Raw genomic sequence first — 19,242 nt, 5'->3', positions numbered from 1 at the left:
TTCATTTTGCTTGCCACACAGCAGAAAAATTCTCTTGGATTAAGAAACTATAACACATTTTTTAGGAATGTTAGTCAAGTGAGTTTATTAATCATCCTACTAGTTTCACCGATTTTTGCTATCGGCATCTTCAGGGATGCAATTGGTAAACAATGTGAAGATAACAGACTAGGTTTTAACTGACAGTTCTAATTCATACAAAATTAGTATTGTGCGAGACAATACGCATGTCTCGGGAACATGATTTATTTGTTAAGAGACATAATGTAATTGGCATGAAAGTTCATTTCTTTGATGTTTAGTGATCTAATTAAAGTTTTCCAAATTTCCAGTAGGATTAGACCTTGATTCTTATTCGGGTTTCCTGTTGAACGGGCGACCATACTAGCCTCCTTGAAGGTTCTGGAATGGTAGTTCTCTTCTATATAGGGCATATGACTCTTATCCCACTCAATGAGATGGTTGGTAGAGGCAAAAAGGCAAAAAAGGCTTGAAATATCTTGTCTGTTGTTTCTGACATATCCTATATGCTCCTTCCGTCTCGTTTTGAAGCTTCTAGAGGTCTGACCAACGTAACTAACACCACAGGAGCAAGGTATATTATACACTCCAGAGTACTTGTAGAATGGATAAAGGTCTTTCGGTGATCTTAAACATTTCCGAATAGTATTGACCGGCTTGAATGCTACTCTAATATTGTGTGGTTTTAGAAGGATAGCCAATTTTTTGGAAATACTGCTGACAAATGGAATAGTTATAGTACTGATGTATTGGGTGTCATCACATTGTCTTTGTGGTATATCCGAAAAGAAAATCTTGTTGCAGAGTTTTTTAGGATAACCATTTAAGGATAGCTCTCTGGATATTGTAGTTAATTCTTTTTGTAAGTCATCTTGGTCTGTGGCATACTGTATAGCTCTTTTCTTAAGCATATGGATAATGCTAAGTTTCTGGGATGATGTGACGAGTTGAAATGGAGGAAACATCCAGTATTCGTTAGTTTTCTATACACAGACAGGTTGATACTGTTATTGGTTTGTTTCTTTATTAGGATGTCTAGGAATGGAAGTTTTTCATCTTTTTCAATTTCTAATGTGAATTTGATGGTATGGTGGACTCTATTGATTTGGTTGAGATAATCCATTAGTTCTTCTTTCGTATGATTCCAAATGATAAAGAAGTCATCTATGTATCTGTACCAAGTTTTCGGTTTTGGGGTAATTTGAGATAAGATTTTATCCTCTAGGTCTTCCATGAATAAGTCAGCACAAGAAGGAGAGAGGGGGGCTACCTATTCCTAGTCTGTTACCTTCATATCGGTTACCAATTGTATCCCTGAAGATGCTGATAGCAAAATTTGGTGAAACTAGTAGGATGATTAATAAACTCACTTGACTACATTCCTAAAAAATGTGTTATAGTTTCTTATACAAGTAGTCAAGAAAGAAAATCACACTATTCTCTTGGATTAGTTTTGACCTGACTAGCCAATCTCCTCTCATATTCTACTTTTTCTTTTTTAACCATGCTTGTCACTTTTCTGGTCTGCACTTGATATTTTTCATGCATCTGTTCACTGCAAACTGCCTTGTACTTCCTCCATAACTTCTTTTGTAACACTGCTTGCTTGATTTCACATTCATCCATCTAACTCCTACTTTATTTCTTCACTTATCTCTTGGTATGCAGTTATGTATTGCTTGTGTTAGATACTGCCTTATCATTTCTCATGCACTGTCAACATCTTTTCTAAACAATTCATCAACCCAATGTATTGATGCTGACTACGGAGCATCACCCACCTTATAGTTCCATATATAGACCTTCTTGATAACAACTTTTTCCTGTTTGACTACCTTCCAAACCAATACCTCATGATCACTTTCACTAACAGGTGGCAGTGTTGATACCTCATTCACAATCGCATGCTGTGAGGAAATTGCCAAATCTAACACCGACAAACCTTATGTTGCTTCCATCACATGCTGCTTTAGATAGTTATCCTGCAGAAACTCAACAAATTCACTCTCCTTACTATACACTATTTCTTCTTTCCAATCCACATTCCTATAATTAAAATCTCCCATTAGGATCACCTTCCTTTTACTCGCCCAATTAATTTGTCTAAACATTTCACACTCCACATTCAATGGCATATAACAGCACTCAACTTCACACCAAACAGCTTCAAATTCTACACACATACTACTATTTTCCACTTCTAAGAATTTAGTAGAACAGAAAATAACAAAAGGGAAAAAAAACCTGTAAAGTCAGAGTTCTATGCCTAAGTGTTTCTTTACAAATATTTTTTGGATCAAGGCAGTGTATGATTAGACCTTCCTAATAAAATCTGTTGGGAAGGAGAAGTGTAGAGAAAAAGAAGAAGAAGAATTAGAAAAAGAATAATAATAAGAAGAATTCCATGGAGAAGTGCCCATGGAATAATAATTCCATTGGCACCTCCATGGAGTCCAAAGACTCCTCGTGGGAGATCCAAACTATCAACGCAATCTCTATCGTACCTCTCCTTGAAACCATTAACAGACAAAGCACTTACAACTGACTCTGGCAACCCATTCCATTCATTCACAACTCTCCAAGCAAAAAATCCAGTCCTGATGTTCTTGCTAACCACACTCTTATCCTGGGATGACCCCTTGTTCTGCTCCCTCTAGCCAAGTGTTAAAACATTTCCCCTGCATCGATCTTATAAAATCCTTTAAATAACTTAAGTGTTTGCATCATATCTCACCTTTTTCACCTATCAACCAACTTTTGCAATCTACAAATCCTCAATCTATCCCCACAAGGAGCATCCCACAGATCACCACCTTGGTCACTCATGTCTGGATCTTCTCCACCACTTCCTTATCCCCCAAGAAATCCGGGTGACCAGACCTGAGCACAGTAATCCAGATGTGGTCGTATTAAGGCTTTATAAAGGGGAATGCTAACTCCCTTATCTCTGCTTGTTAGTGTGTCCATCAATAGCCAAGTAATACTATAAGCTACCCTGGCTACTTTAGCAATATGCCCTCTAAAGTTCAACTCTCTATCTATTACTACCCCCAAATCCATGGCTTCATCAATTTATATGTACTCCTGGAGTACAGTTTCCTCAACGTAGTACATAGCTTGTAATCTTTCTATCCCAAAATGCATATAACTTTACCCTTTTCCAGATTAAATTGACATCCGTTACCATATTTACTCAAATATAACTTGCACTTTTTTTTTTCAACAATTAGTTAAAAAATCATGGTGTGAGATATATGCAAGGATTTTCAGAAACAATGTTTTTCAGAAAAAAAATTAAAGTGAAGTTTATAATTAAATTATCAGTATTCCTTTTAATTTGCAATTGCTCAAATTATTTATAAAATGAATGCATTTTTTTAAATTTTAATTATCAATGTTGTTTACATGATCGCTTGCTCACTTTCATCATGCAATACATTTGAATCTTTAGCACCAATGCTTCTGTAATTAAATTAAAGTAGTTTCATTATTGCTTGTCCTTTTATCATTTCAGAATCATAAGATCGCCATGACTAAAAAAACTGAAAATGGGTGACTCACCAAGAATCTACTATTTGCTATCACTACTTCTGGTCTCACACATGATTGGTGTGGTATTAACAAAAGATCATGTGACTCAATAACAAAGGCAAGATGATGATTATTGAGTTCAAATCTGATTCTCTTCAAACGAATTATAAATATCTGAAACTGCCATAACAACATTCACTATCTATTTCTTAAAGTTTTAAACTTTTTTCGTGTGGTGTGCAAGGTATATGCAAAACTTTTTAATTTCTATTTTCATAAAGTAGAATCAGGGGTGCAAGATATATGCAAGGGTGCTTTGCATCATCAGGAAACAACTGGATATCTCCCTTCAAATTATTTCCTATATCACTTATTTACAAATTAAACAGCAGCAGTGGTCCTTGCACAGAGCCCTGTGGCACCCCACGAATCACCTGCCTTCTACTGGATTCTACTCCTTCATATACTACTTTTTGGTATCTGTCCCTGTTGACCATGGGTATACAGTGTGATACTGCTTCCTCCAGATATCTCTTGCAATTACCCCATGCATTTTGAACTCCTTTCCTTGCAGAACTTTATGCTATGATACTGCTTCAAGAGGCCTCCTAAGTAACATAATCACTTGTCTTATAGTTGCACATATTACCTGTGTTGTTAACTGGAATTTCCACATGTTTTGCTGCCTCCTAAGTCAAGACCACATGATCGCTTTTGGAGGAATGTAGTCACCTTAGTCATGGACAGGTCTTCTGACCCTATAACAAGATTCAACACTCTCATACCTCGAGTCACTTCCATCACATTCTGTTTCAAGTAATTATCTCTCAGGAAGTGTATAAATTCCATTTCCTTCCTGCCATTTGATATTTAATCCTTCCAATCTATGTCCAATAGCAATTCATCTGCTATCATCAACAATACCCCACCCCCTTATCCTGTCTACTCGATCCTCCCTGAAAATACTAAACCCATCACATTCTATATCTGTAACTATGTCATTTGCTATTATCCAAGTCTCACTAATGACTATAACTTTTGGCAAGGTTGCACTAACCGATGTCAAAACTCTTCCTTCTTAGCACTCTTATTTCTGATACTTCTAGCATTAGTATATAGAAACTGTAACATCCCTTTAGTTCCCCCCCAACAACCTTTACATCTTGAATTGACTACCTCATTTTTTTGTTTTTGTTTCAAGTTGTTTCAAGGTAGTCAAGAGTGTTGCCCAGATATGATAGTGATGAGATGAGGAAAATAGCAAGAATTATGAATGATATGTTAGCAGAAATGTGCGAAAAGAAAGGAGTGCAGTTTGTTAATATGTGGAATGAGTTTGAAAGAAGAACTCAACTGAATAAGAGTCATGGACTGAATTTGAATGGGTTTGGTGTGAGTCATTTAGAGAGATGCTGCTGCTGCTGGAAGGGAGAGGAATGAGTGTAAAGAATGAATCTGAGCAAGAAAGAAGTGATGTGAAAGAACAGGAGAGTAAGGAAGGAGAGATTGAAATTGTGCTTATGAATGAAGAAGTGGGATGAGAGTGTAGAGAATGGGAGAACAAGTGTGCATAACAAACAGGGAGACAGGGGAACAGCATGAGAAAGGTTGATGCTCCAAGAGGATGTAAATGTGTGTAGACAAAAAGGGAAAGGGATGACCTGAGATGTAGGGGAAAACGATTGGATATGAAGAGGATTCTGGGACAAGTGAGGGGGAAAAAGAAATGGCTCTAGGAAAGTATTGGAGAAGTCACATCTAATAAGTGGTATCAGTGAAACTTGTTATAGATCCAGTAATGAGCTATTATGTTTGTATATGAATGCTAGGAGTATCTGAAACAAGGGAAATGGTTGCATTGATTGAGTTTGTTCATCCAAAAATTGCTGTCATAAGTGAGACTGGTTGGATGAGGATGACATTCTCACAGGAAGAGAGATTGAAGGCTATGATGTATTTCATGAAGATAGAAAAGGTAAAAAGGGAGGTTGATGCTATTGATGATAGAAAAAATTTATGTCCACATAAGGTAGAGAGGCAAAGGAGAAATAGTGGTAATGGTTTTGAGGCAGTATCATGTGAGATAGAAGTGAATAAAATGCATTCCCACCTTACCTACCAAATTTCAAGCACTTCGCTACATTAAACTGAAAGCTCCACTCATTTGACCACTCACATAGTCTATTTAGATCCTCCTGAAAGACCACATCTGATCTACTTCTCATAACCATTCCCAACTTTGCATCATCTGTCCCAATGTCATTAAAGTACAAGTTAAACAATAGTAGTCCCAAAACAGATCCCTGCAGCACACCACTAGTGACCTTTCCCTTTTGGGATACCACTCTTCCATATACAACCTGCTGATGCCTGTCTGACAGCCAATCAGCTATCCAATTACTGGTCTGCTATCTAATCACATCTGTTTCTGTTTACCTATTAGCTTCACATGTGGCAGTCTATCAACGACCTTTGAAAAATTCTAGTACACCACTGTAAATGCATCCCATTCATTGAGTGAATTTGTCATCTTGTCTTGTTGTGATAAATAAGCAGATTGCTGAAACATGGCCTCCCTCCTAGCAAACCCATGCTGACCATTACAAAGAATACTGCTCTCACCAACCCACTTCTGAATGATAGTCCTCACCAACTTCTCTAACACATTAACAACAACCCCAGAAACATGGATAACTGATTTTAAACACAGCCATGCAGAAAAAAAATTCTTCCCACTCACACAAATTAAGAAAACTGGTCTTGTAATTTAGCAGCGATTGAAGAGTTTTGAATCTGAAATTACTATACAAGCTAACCAATGATTTTAGAAATCTGTTTCATTTGATTCATTTGTAGACAGTTTTCACACACTCCACAATCAAATAAAATTAAAAGGCTAAATATTACTCACCTCTCCATTTTCAAGGGGATTTAGTTTAGAATAGTATGAAGTACATATAACTTCGTCATCACTTCTGTATCGTGGTTTTCCTATAGTAGGACGAATACCATACATTTCCCAACATTCTGAATCACTGACTGCATAATACTGCCATGGTTGATAATTAATTCCATCAGAAGAATGTTCAAGAATCCAGTTACCAGGGCGTGGAGATATGGCAGCCTTTACTATGACATATGCTACTTGAAATACCTAAATGAAATGTAAATGTAGCATGAGTTTAAACTTCTGTACAATTTTAAAATATACATTTTACTAAGCATAACAAATAACTATTTACATTTAAAAAAATATTAAAAAACAGATATAAAAATATATTACTATCATTACCATCTGACTTTTGTAGAGTCAGAGACTCACTGTGGGAGGTACACACTATCACACACAAAGATCAACCACCAGTATCTTAAACTGACATGTCTCAACCATATCACCCAACTTCTTCCTATGCACGAAGCTTTGGAAATTGTTCTCTATCAATCGGTCCTCATATTCCACATTCCAAAGACTAGTTATCACCTTTGTACATCTTCTCTGGACCCTTTCTAACATATCTTCTTCACCATAAAAAAAAAACATGACCAAATCTGTATTCACTAATTCATATGAGGTATAATCAAAGCCTTATACAAAGGAATCATAACCTCTTTATTTCTGCATATCAAGGTCCTACACATAATTCACTGTCATTATCCAGTGTGACAACTTCACAACTTGCATAATGTGATCCCTGAATTTCAGGTCCTTGTTCACCACCACTCCCAGATCTGTCATCTCCTGTACATCCTTCAAAGTTTCCCTACTAAGCGTATACTTTGCAACCCATCATTGCTTACCAAATTACAAAATCTTACACTTAGCAACACTGTACTGATAGTTATACTTACCTGCCCAATTCATACAATCTATTCAAGTCCTTCTGTAAGGCAATAACATCTGCTTGACTTTGCATATCTCCAGTTAAACCCATCGTAATACAATATATTAATACAAGTTGAACAACCACATCCCAAAACAGACCCCTGTGGCACACCACTAGTGAATTTCCTCTATTGGGATACTGTACCCCCCACATAAAACTTTCTGATACCTACCTGACAGCCAGTCACCAATCCAACTCACTAGTCTGTTATCCAATCCCATCTGTTTCAATTTATTTAACAGCTTGTCATGTGGCAATTTATCAAAAGCTTTTGCAAAATCTAAGTATACCACTGTATATGCATTTTCCCTGTCCAATACATTTGTCACCTTGTTATAGTACACAAGCAAGTTGGTATAACATGATCGCCCTTTAACAAGCACACACACACTAACAACCACAGAGAATAAAACTGTTATCAAACCATTTCTGTATTCTGTCAATCCATTTCTGTATTCTCACTAATCTCTTAACCTTAATACCTTAACCACAACTCCAGATATACAGATTGGCCTATAATTTGTAGCTACAGCCTTATCACCACCTTTATACAGTGGAACAATTTTACCCTCTTCCACTCTTAGGCCCTATGCTGTCGTAAGACTCTTACTAAACAAGCATGGCAATGCTACTGCCAACTTTCTAGAACATTCCCTTAATATATCAATAGGATTTGATATATCATCAAATCCTATTGCCTTATTGATATCAAACTTTTTTATGTCCTCATATACCTCCTGATCACTCATAAATAAGCCATCCTCTCCTATTTCCTCTATACCTGAGCTTCTCATGATTTCACCCTGATGAGGATGAAACATCCTTATAAATTGTTCATTGAATATAGTATGAGAAGAAATTTGCTAATTTCTGCTCATACTGTAGTTTTGCTGTTCTTACCAAATGAGTAACCTTCCTGGCCTGCTTTTTATAATCCTCATGCAACTGATTGCTAGTATAATTCATCTTGTGCTGTCTCCACAGTATCCTCTTCTTCTGAATTTTGTGCTTAATTCCTTCTTTCAACCAATTGACACCTACTTTATTCAGTCTTTTGACCTTCAATATACATACACACACAATGATATTGTTAAATATCTAAATATCTATGTGGTCAGTTCACACACGTCATTTATCTCCCTCCCACTTAACACCTCATTCCATGCTATAGCTGCAAGCTGTAGCTCTGTCGGATAAAGCTGTTTCAAGCTGGTGTTCAATTTATTATTATTATTATTAAACAAGACCTCATGGAATCAAAGACTCATCTGGGAGGTCCTTTTATCACACACACACACACACACACACACACACACACACACATCTCATCATACCGTGTCTTAAACAAACTCAAACTATTTGCAGACACCACACTCTCAGGCAAGGCATTCCAATCATTCACAACTCTCTGCACGAAAAAACATTCCTCTCACTCCCCTACTCACACCCTCCTTATAGAGTTTCCAGGGATGACCTCTGGTTCTCCCCTGATCTCCCACTATTCTCTGTAGAACTTCTCCACCATTGATCTTATAACAACCCCTTACCAACTTGTAGGTCTCTATCATATCTCCCCTCTTCCTCCTGTCCACCAGACTCTGCAAATTACATCTTCTCAATTTTTCCTCATACTCAACATTCCAGAGGTCAGAAACTACCTTAGTCAGTCGCCTTTGGACCCTTTCCAACAACTCTTCATCCTTCTGAAAACCCAGTGACCAAATCTGGGCACAATAGTCCATGTGTGACCTAATCAAAGCCTTATGCAATGGAACAAGAATCTCCCTACTTCTACACGTCAGTGTCCTCCGCATCATTCCCAGAAGTCTTTGTGTTGTCTTCACAATTTTGGCGATGTGTCCCCTAAATTTTAGATCCTTATCCACTATCACCCCCAGATCTCTTATTTCCTCTACCTCCAACAATATATTCTCACCAAGCATAAATTCTGAATCCCATCTTTGTTTTCCAAATTTTAAAACCTTACATTTTGCAACATTTAACTCACATCCCCATTTGCTTGCCCAATCACTCAATTTTTTTGAGTCTTCTTGCAAGGCCACAACATCTTCACTACTCTTTATGGTTCGTCCCAACTTGGCATCATCTGCAAACAACTGAATATCTCCATCCAAATCTTCGCCAATATCATTAATATATAAGTTAAATAGTAATGGCCCTAAAACAGACCCCTGAGGCACTCCACTAGTGACTTTCCTTTTCCTGGATATTGCACCCCCATACACAACTTGTTGATACCAATCAGATAGCCAGTCTCCAATCCAATGCACTAATCTAATATCCAACCCCATCTGCTCTAGTTTGACTGTCAACTTATCATGAGGTACTCTATCAAAAGCCTTTGCGAAATCCAAGTATATTACTGTGTATCCTTCTTCTCTGTCCAAGGAAGCAGTCACTTTATTGTAATAAGTAAGTAGATTACTAAAACATGACCTCCCTTTAGCAAATCCATGCTGTCCATTAAAGATAATACCATTGTTGTCAACCCAACTCTGATTCCTAGTTCTCACAAGCTTCTTCAACAACTTAACCACCACACCTGACACAGAGATAGGCCTATAGTTTGATGCTTAAGTTCGATCACCTCCTTTATGAAGTGGCACAATCTTGCCCTTCTTTCCACTCTTTAAGAACTTGACCAAGTGCAAGACTCGTATTAAAAAAATATGTCAAGGCAGGTGTCAACTCTCTGGCACATTCCTTTAGAATATGCGGTGATATATTATCAAGTCCCACAACCTTATTTATATCTAGTTTACTCAACTCCCCAAACACCTACTGCTCATCTACATTATAATCATCTACCATATAGTTCAACACATATCTTTCTTAATCACATGATTTACGACCTCCCAGGTCAAAACTGCATGATTATTGTATGATTCCAATAAGAATCGAAGAAAAGTGTAATTTCTATAATTACTGGAAGAGCAATTTTTTACCTACAGAAAACAGCCTATAAGTCTTTATTTTGGCATATCTATTAAAAAAAAATAGCAAATATCCATAATTGTTTTAGAGCCAAATATCAAAACAATGTATCCCTTTCAAACTTTAAAAATCCCAATAGTGATCAAGAGCTTACAAGAATACTACAATACAACCTTCAGCATGATCTCTGACACAGTACAATTTAAAAAGATGATGAGTTCTGCTTAGAAGTGTCTCAAAACTTATTGTTTTTTTTTTTTTTTTAATATAAAGATTTACACTACTTGGAAAGAAGTCAACAGACACCATAGTGTGAGGAATAAACAGCCTTGTTTGTTCCTTGTCCACCTTAATAAAATGCAGGACTTCCTTTTACTACAATAACTGCAGCAATAGTATTGGACATATTTTCCATAAGCTAGTGATCAATAGGAAATTTTGACCATTCTTCCTGTAGGCATGTAATGAGGTCCTGGAGTGTTGTGGAGCAGACGCCCTTGGCATCACTCGACGCACCAGTTCATCCCACACATATTCAACAGGGTTGAAATCAGTGCTCTCAGAGACCAGTTAAGTGTGGTGACATTCATCTCCCCAAGCCATGCGATTACAGCAGCAGCCTCATAACATGGTGCATTGTCTTGCTGAAAGAGATAATGATTATTTATTTATATCTAGTTTTTTTTATCTAGTTTTATTTATATGTAGTTCCATAGAAATGTCACAAAATAGGAAGCATTGCATTGTCCAGAATGTTCAGACACCTCTCAGAGTTAAATGTTCATGGCACCACAAAAAGAGGACTGAGGCTAAACGAGGAAAAACAGGATCATACCATCAACACCAGCATCTCCAAATTTCATAGTTGGAGTTATGCACTCTGGTAAGAGATGTTCACTGGGCATCCATTGCACCGATAACAGGCCTCATTCGGATAATGTGGAGCTTGAATATTGTAGTCGTACCATGCAAACACATGTTGTGAGCCGTGTTCGAAATGTTTTTGTGCAGATTCGTGTTCCAGTCGATGGATGGAACTCTGCATTCAACATGTCAGCTGACAAATGGCAGTTTTTACATGTTATCCTTTTTTGCACCTTATGGTCACATTTGGTGAGTATGGTAAGTTATCCACTGCGGGTAGCACTTGAAGTTGATTCCCAGCACTTCCATCTCAGTATCACTGATTGTTGACCTAGAATGGCCCAATCTGTCAACAATTTTCCAAACAGATAGGTCTGTAACATGTCTTCCTGTCACAATGCCTCTTTCAAACTTCCCTTCTCCCAATTTTCGAAGTGAATATTTTTCGCAATGGATGTGTTGCAGAAACTGCTATATGTATGCACCAAAAAATGTGAAAGATATGTGGACTGTGTGGCTAAACGAGATGAATGAAAACATTAACGTATGTGAAAAGTGTCTAGATAGACTAGAGCAATTAGGAATGGAAGCAAACATTGGGACCATAACAGAAGAGCTTCGACAGGAGTTCATGAAAATGAAAAGCAACCTACATCTCCTGCAAGAGGAATTGGAAGTGCTCAGTAAGGAGGTTCAAGATATTAAGATTGAGTTAAATATGTTGAATAGAGAAATTAGGACTAATGGAGATTACTTTAGCTAAAGTAACTAGAACAGGTTTAAGTAAGGGAGAGTCTTTGGTGAATGATGACGTAATGAATAGTATGGGAGTGACTGGGAGTCAACAGAATGAAAGCACAAGAGGTCTAGAAGAAATGAGATGTGAAAGTGAGGGAGTAAGTAAAAGTGTGTTGAGGGAAAGTAATGAAACTGGGAGAGTCATGCTGAATAGTGTAGAAAATGAGGCCATGAGTGACACTTGTTTGGGTTATACCATATATTATACCACTCATAATAATAATTATGAGTGGTATAATATATGGTGATTCAATGATTAAGGGTTTGGAGAGCGGTATGCCTGAGGAGTGCTTGTCTGGCAGAACAATAGAGAGAGTGACTTTAGCAATAAAGAGAGGGCATGATGCAGAAAAGATGACAGTTATGGTGGGTACTGTTGTGTTGGAAATAACCGGCCCACTATCAGTCAGCCATTTATTTCAGACCCAACATGAGAAGAAATTGACTTACGATAAAAACATGCTTATACTCTCAAGAGAAGGGGTAAAGAAATAATAAATGAACTGTAATCAAAGAGGGTATATCAATTTAATTAGCAAGATTGTTATAAAATAGTCCAAATTGTATTCTAAAATCATGCCCAGTATGGGAAAATTATGCTAAAGAAATCAGAATCATATGTCAACCAACCAATGGAAGGTCAAATCACTACGTAAGAGTCCACAGTGACACAGCAGAAAAACTGTATAGCCATCCGGTAACCTCAACTGTAACAGTTCCGTCAAGAGAGGCGTGGAGAAAAGAATGTGACATCATCAATACCTGACGAATCAGGGATATTTAAGTAGGTGACGAAAGTAGTGAGAGAGGACGCTGGTGGATGAAATATAAGGAGCTGCGCGCACTTTTAGTATTTTCTAGTATTCACTAGTATTTTCCTGTGTTCCTGTTCAAAGGCCGTGAAGGCTGAAGAAGCTTGTCCCCGGTATCCAGCAACATTCCATGTTGCTGTGGGATCCGATATGCACAAGATGCCTGACAGAACATCAGCAGACCAGCAGACAGAGCCATTGGTAAATCTGCTACCAATGTGAGGACGGCGAAGGGGATCCTTCGAGGAGAAAAGAAAGTAACAGACAGTGGAGCGACAAGAGAATCTTGCCACGTCCAAAGAAAACCCAGGACTAAAGTTAAGGAACCAACTTCACTAAGGAAATAGCCGGTAAGGTGCAGAACTTTTATTTTATATATAACAAGTCATATAGAAAGTGAGCAAACAAAACGAGAGAGAACTTTGAGCATAGCCCTGCTCGAGCCATCTAAGTGATCCGTTTGGACTAATCGTCTGTGATAAGACCTTCCTATGGTAGTTTAATCTTTTGTGTAAGAGAAAAAACATTATAGCAGAACAGTTATTAAATGATTCAGTATATGTGATAGTGTGTGAAGGCCCTGTTCCTTATATTGAGCCTATAACTTATATAAGTTTTACAGGAAGGAGTTTAGTCCTCTGACTAGGACAGTGACTGTTAATTGAGTGAATATATCATGTACATTTAGCTAAGGTTGTAATATTCAAGAATTGCATAACCATGAGAGCATCACTTAATCCTAATGCGAGATACAAGAATAAGGATGATTAACTAATGCTCTTGACATAAAATTGAATGCGCCTGTGTGATAAGAGATACATAAGAGAGATTTTAACATTTAGGATATTTGAGTGATTTATTACAGTAGTATGAAAATCTATGCATGAGTTTATCCTTACATTATTGAGATATGATTTTAGTGTAAATACCTTTTGTTCAAATAAATGTATTCTTTTAAACTAAAACTTGTGAGTTCTTGTGTCTGAGACTGAATTACCGCTTAAAAAAGTTCGGACCTGTATAAGTAGTGGGAAAAAGGGAGCCACGACTGAATACCACGTGATCTCTAACCTCAATTAAGTTGTTGATATAATTAGTAGCTTAAGTCTTAGTATCAGAAACTGGTTTCTGGCTGGTGCAGTCGATCCTAAAATAATTTGTCAGGAACTAATTTCAGGTACATGTAGCTTCTTAAGATATAAAATTAAATTAGGGTATTATAAGAAAACAAAATAACCAAAAGCTAAAAGAAAAAACCAGAAAGGAGAACCTAAGGACGTAACAGTACACATGACCTGAGTGGTAGTATTAATTGGGTAGCAAAAGATTTAAGAACATTGTTAGATATCGTGAAAAGAAAAGTATCAAAGGGAAGATAGTGTGTGTGCTGCCTCGTTTTGATAATTATGAGTAAAGTAGACGAGCAATCATAATGAATGATATGATTGCAAGAATGTGCAAAAAAAGAGGTCTGGAATTTGTTGATGTCTGGAGTGTGTTTGAAGGCAAAAGACAGCTGTATGCAAGAGATGGGTTGCATCTGAACATGGAAGGTCATAAGCGTTTGAAGAAGTTACTGTTTTCTGAATAAGTTGAAGTAATTGGGCAGAGAAGCTAAAATTTAAAAGGTTGAGTGTATGAGGGAAAAACTTATGCAGTGAATGTATATTTGTTGATTCTTTTTCGAGGAATAAATTGAAGAATAGAGTGAATAAAAATCAGCATGGGACTACTGAAATTAGTAGCATGTATATCAGTTCTAAAGCTGGAACAAGAACTACAGGGAATCTACAATTTTTGCATACTAATACAAGCATTCGAAATAAGAGGGAAGAATTTTTGGCATTAGTCGATGCATATCGGTTTTCAAAAGGATGATAAGATGTGTGAGAGGATTCAGAGATTGACTAAGTTGGTTTCTAGTCTCTAGAATGTGGAATATGAGGACAGATTTAGAGAATGCAAATTACAGAGCCTACTGGATAGAAGGAAGAGGACAGACATGATCAAGACATATAAGTTGGTAAGAGGCAATTAACAGATTAACAAGAAGGAGATTTTTCGTAGAATATTCAGACACAGGGAGAGAATGAGAGGCCATCCCCACAAGCTGTATAAGGTTGGTGTGAGCAAGAGGGTGAGAAGCAGATTTTTTTTCATGTCATTGGTGATTGAAATGCAATGCCGGAGAGTGTGGTGAGTGTAGAGACAGTGAATGTATTTAAGTCGAGAGTGGGACCTCTCATGATGAGTCTCTTGAATCCATGGAGGTCTGTTAATAATAATAACAATAACAATAAATTGTCTAGCTCTGAAGATGAGGATGAAGATTAATGTCATTATTTTAATCCTACATTTTTTCCTTGATACATAGTTGTTTTACCAAATTGCCTGAAATTGTTTTCAATCAATTTATGATAACATGCTATAATTAATTCCAAAAATGTATAATTTTTTTTTAATAAAATAATTTTTATCCCCAAAAAATGCCCCTGAAAAAATGGAGGCATCTTGTATGCCATCATATATGGTATATTATATATTTTAGCACCTTCATGGCATAGGTGGAAGAATGACAGGACATGTGTCCTTATAATGGAAAAGACTTGAGCTTAATTCTCATCATGATGAGAAGGGTCTTTATATGGACTTTAGCAAATGAAAGTGAGTTAGTCGATCTCATTTCTCCAGAAACTGGGTTTTTTATCCCCAAAACATGTATGCATGATTGTGTGCATATATATACACACACACACAATTAACAGATAAAAATCTTATCAAGGTGCAGACAGCAAGTCTGTGTAGTGTGGTGCAAGTGGATAGTATGTTGCAGCATAGAGAAGTTTGCTATGAGTACTTAGAATCATGAAGTTATCATGTCATCATTCCTATCAGCTTAACAAGATTTCTTAATTAATGACAGATTTTAAAAATTTCCACTGCAATAAGCAGATGCTAATTAATTCTACATTGAACAACCCAATATGTCTTTATTACTGTGCAAGCAGAGAATAGAGAATGGTATAAGAATGGAATGCATTGTCTAGGAGGGAGTTGTGAGAGCTCAGACAATAAACAAGCTGAAAGAATGTTATGACAGAATGTGTTTTCTAAAGTGAGCTTCAAATAATGAGTCTCACAATCCCATGAAGGTCCACAATAATGATTATTATTAATATTATTAGAGACTATTCATATATGTCAGAAATGCATACATACTTGTCTGAGATCAATTGTAATAGTGACCCATTCAAATCTTTTACCATTCTGTAATGTAGGACTCTGCCACCATTTGTTGGTTCCATCAATAGCATTGCTAATAGGATGCCTTTTGTCAGGATTCTTGGCATCACAAATACCACACTGTGGCTCCCTGAAATTCAAGAAAAATATGAAAGTATGAAAAAATGTGCAATAACAGAAATATATCAGTGTCTTAACTTTGTCCCAAAAGGAAATTTAATCTCAAGAAGAATTACTCTGCAGATTTAAGAATACAAACAAAAAAGAAGAAAATTTATTTTCAGTATTTTATTTAATATCTAGCTAAAAATCAATAATATTATGATTACTATTTATCAGTGGTACCACAGAACAACCATGTAATCACTTACCTCTGCTGATCACTGTCTTCAACATTACTGTGCAGTTCTCCAAGTTACCTTTGCCACCTTTGCAATGTGGCTTCTGATTATAATTACTATTTATTACTAGTACTAAAGAATAAGCATGGGATTGTGACACTTATTTTTGTTTTTATGTAACTCCCACCAAAGAAAAATTATAAACCTGCAGTACATTAACACTGTGACCAGGCTAGGAATTTTTTTATATTTTTTACATTTATACATAGTCAGGACACTGCTTTAGAGACCAAATATGAAAATATTTCAGGCCACACGATAAATTTCACTTCCCACCTAAGAATTAGAACCAATAACTAATAAATTAAAGATGCAAAAAATTATATAGGGGTGCATAAGGATCAAAGCTATATAACTGAGAGGAGACCTTCACATAGCCTTTAAAAAAATGCGGAGAATTGACTAGGGCTTCTGACCTGATGTCCAATCCTCATCTTCTCGTGGTGCACCCTGTTGGGTATCTACCAGGATACTGAACGAATGAGGATGGGCTGGTAATTTGGGATTTAGCTGACCAAATTGTATTCTTATTGGCTTAAACCAATATAGAAAATGATGGTACAACATGACAAAATTTCATGCCGGCTGAGGCATCGCCCGGTTAAACAAGGCCCCCGTTGTTTTCACCAGAGAACCAGGGTGAACAGCGAAAAGTCAGCTACTGGAACAAATCTGAATTTGTTCAAAGTACTCTATTTCCTACTCTGAACAAATTCAAATCTGAATTTGGAAATGAAACTTAGAGTTAAACGGAGCTAGCAGAGGAATTAGACAAGTACCAGATCGATATAATAGGAGTGACTGAAACAAAAAAGACAAAAACTGGTGAGATCTTTCTCAACAATAAAAACAAAATGTTATATTCAGGAAATGACAATCAGGGAAAAGAAGGAGTAGCCATAGTATTCAACACAAAATATGAGGCTAATCTTCTTGAATGGCAGGCAGTCTCAAGTAGAGTGATGTGGGCAAATATCAGAATGGGGAATTGGACAATGGGACTTATTTGTGCCTATGGCCCAACAGAAGGTTCTACTAAGGTAGAAGTGGAGGAATTTTTTGATGCTTTAGAAAAAGCAACTGACACAATGAAAAAGGAAAAGTTGGTCCTTGTTGGGGATCTAAATAGCAGAGTAGAAAATGATTGTAAGACATACAAAAATATTTTGGGAAAATTTGGAGAAAAGAGCAAAGCCAATAATAATGGCAAATACCTGTTTGATTTCTGCTCAGGACATGGACTGGTTATTACTAACACCATATTCCAACATAACAATGTGCACAAATTCACATGGAGAGAAGAGGCAAGGAATAAGAAAAGTCTCAATGACTATGTTATTGTTGATAGTGATGTTTTCTTCCAGGTGCAGGACACCAGAGTATACAGAGGATTTGAGATTGGAAGTGATCACTATTTAGTCTTGAGCAGGATAAAATTGAATTTCATATTGAAAAGAATAACATGTAAGAAAATTTTAAAGCGAATAAAAGTTGAGCAGCTCTCAGATGTGAACTGTAGACTAAAATACACAAAGATTATTGAAGAAAATATGAAAGAGTTTGAGAACAGGAACCAAACCTTGGAGATACAATGGCAAACTCTGAAGAAAACATTGATTGATTCTGCCAGAGAGGCATGTGATGAGTTTGTCTGCAAGGATAGAAAAATTAGAACTCCATGGTGGACACAGGAAGTTAAAGAGGCAGTGAAGGAAAAGAAGAAAGCATATCAAAAGTTCCTGGCAAATAAGTCAGCTTCTGGTCTTCGAGAATACAGAGACAAATGAGAAAACTAAACACTGTGTAAAACTAGCTAAACGCAGGGATAGCACAGTGGTAAAAAACACTCAACAGGCATACAATAAGGAATACATATCCATACTTGAAGTAGAAAAAGCCATCAAAGGCTTTAAATGTAAAGTCAGCAGAAGTAGATGATATTCGACCAGAAATGCTGAGTCTTACAGTGGCTGCACTGCATAGTTAAAAAAGCCTGGAGAGAGGGACGAATTCCCGATGATTGGAGTAGAGCTCTAATTGTACCCATATATAAAAAAGGAAATAAAACTGAATGTGAGAATTACAGAGGTATTTCCCTACTGAGTGTTCCTGGAAAGATCTAAGTATACTTGAGAAATGGTTGAGAAGAATTGTGGAAGAAAAGTTTGGTGAAGAACAAGCTGGATTCAGGCCAAATAGAGGCTGTCAGGATCAGATCTTCACTTTACGACAAATTATTATTATTATTATTATTCAATCCTCCATGGAGTCAAAGACTCATCGTGGAAATCTTATAGTTGAGGAGCAAATAGTTGAGAAAGCATGGGAATATAACAAAGATCTGTATTTAAGTTTTGTCGATCTGGAAAAGGCATATGACAAGGTGCCAAGAGAGAAGCTATTCAATACGCTACAGTTATATGGTGTCAATGGGGCATTATATCAAGCAATACTTACTCTTTATTTCAGTTATAAGTCAGCAGTTAGAATTGAAGGAAGTACAGGAAGATGGTTTAATGTTAAATCTAGTGTGAGATAAGGATGTACATTATCCTCTCTGTTATTCATTATCTATATGGATCACATTATGAAGGAAAGTGGTATTAAACATGATATCAGAATTGGAGATGTTAATTTCAGCTCTTTGCTTTATGCGGACGATGTTATACTTCTAAATAAATCCACTACAAGTTTGCAAGATTCCCTGACTAAATTGAATAACTGTTGTAATAG

At 36.7% G+C, this 19,242-nt stretch overlaps 1 protein-coding gene across 1 annotated transcript in view; it reads right to left on the bottom strand.

The window, feature by feature from the left end:
- The window catches only part of LOC150095284 (laminin subunit alpha-1-like), a 1,249,242-nt gene that overhangs the window by 1,168,780 nt on the left and 61,220 nt on the right, over positions 1-19,242 (bottom strand). The window contains exons 3-4 of the mRNA XM_090410638.1: positions 16,085-16,238; positions 6,464-6,706 (exon numbers count right to left, since the gene is read on the bottom strand). Coding sequence (XP_090266764.1) covers positions 6,464-6,706; positions 16,085-16,238 — 397 coding nt within the window. The remainder of the gene's footprint in view (positions 1-6,463; positions 6,707-16,084; positions 16,239-19,242) is intronic.

Source organism: Typopeltis vanoorti, chromosome 20 (genome assembly GCF_054136105.1).
Source record: "Typopeltis vanoorti isolate ZY-2024b chromosome 20, IOZ_Tvanoo_1.0, whole genome shotgun sequence".
NCBI lineage: Eukaryota > Metazoa > Arthropoda > Arachnida > Uropygi > Thelyphonidae > Typopeltis > Typopeltis vanoorti.
This window is presented reverse-complemented; position numbering and strand designations above follow the sequence as displayed.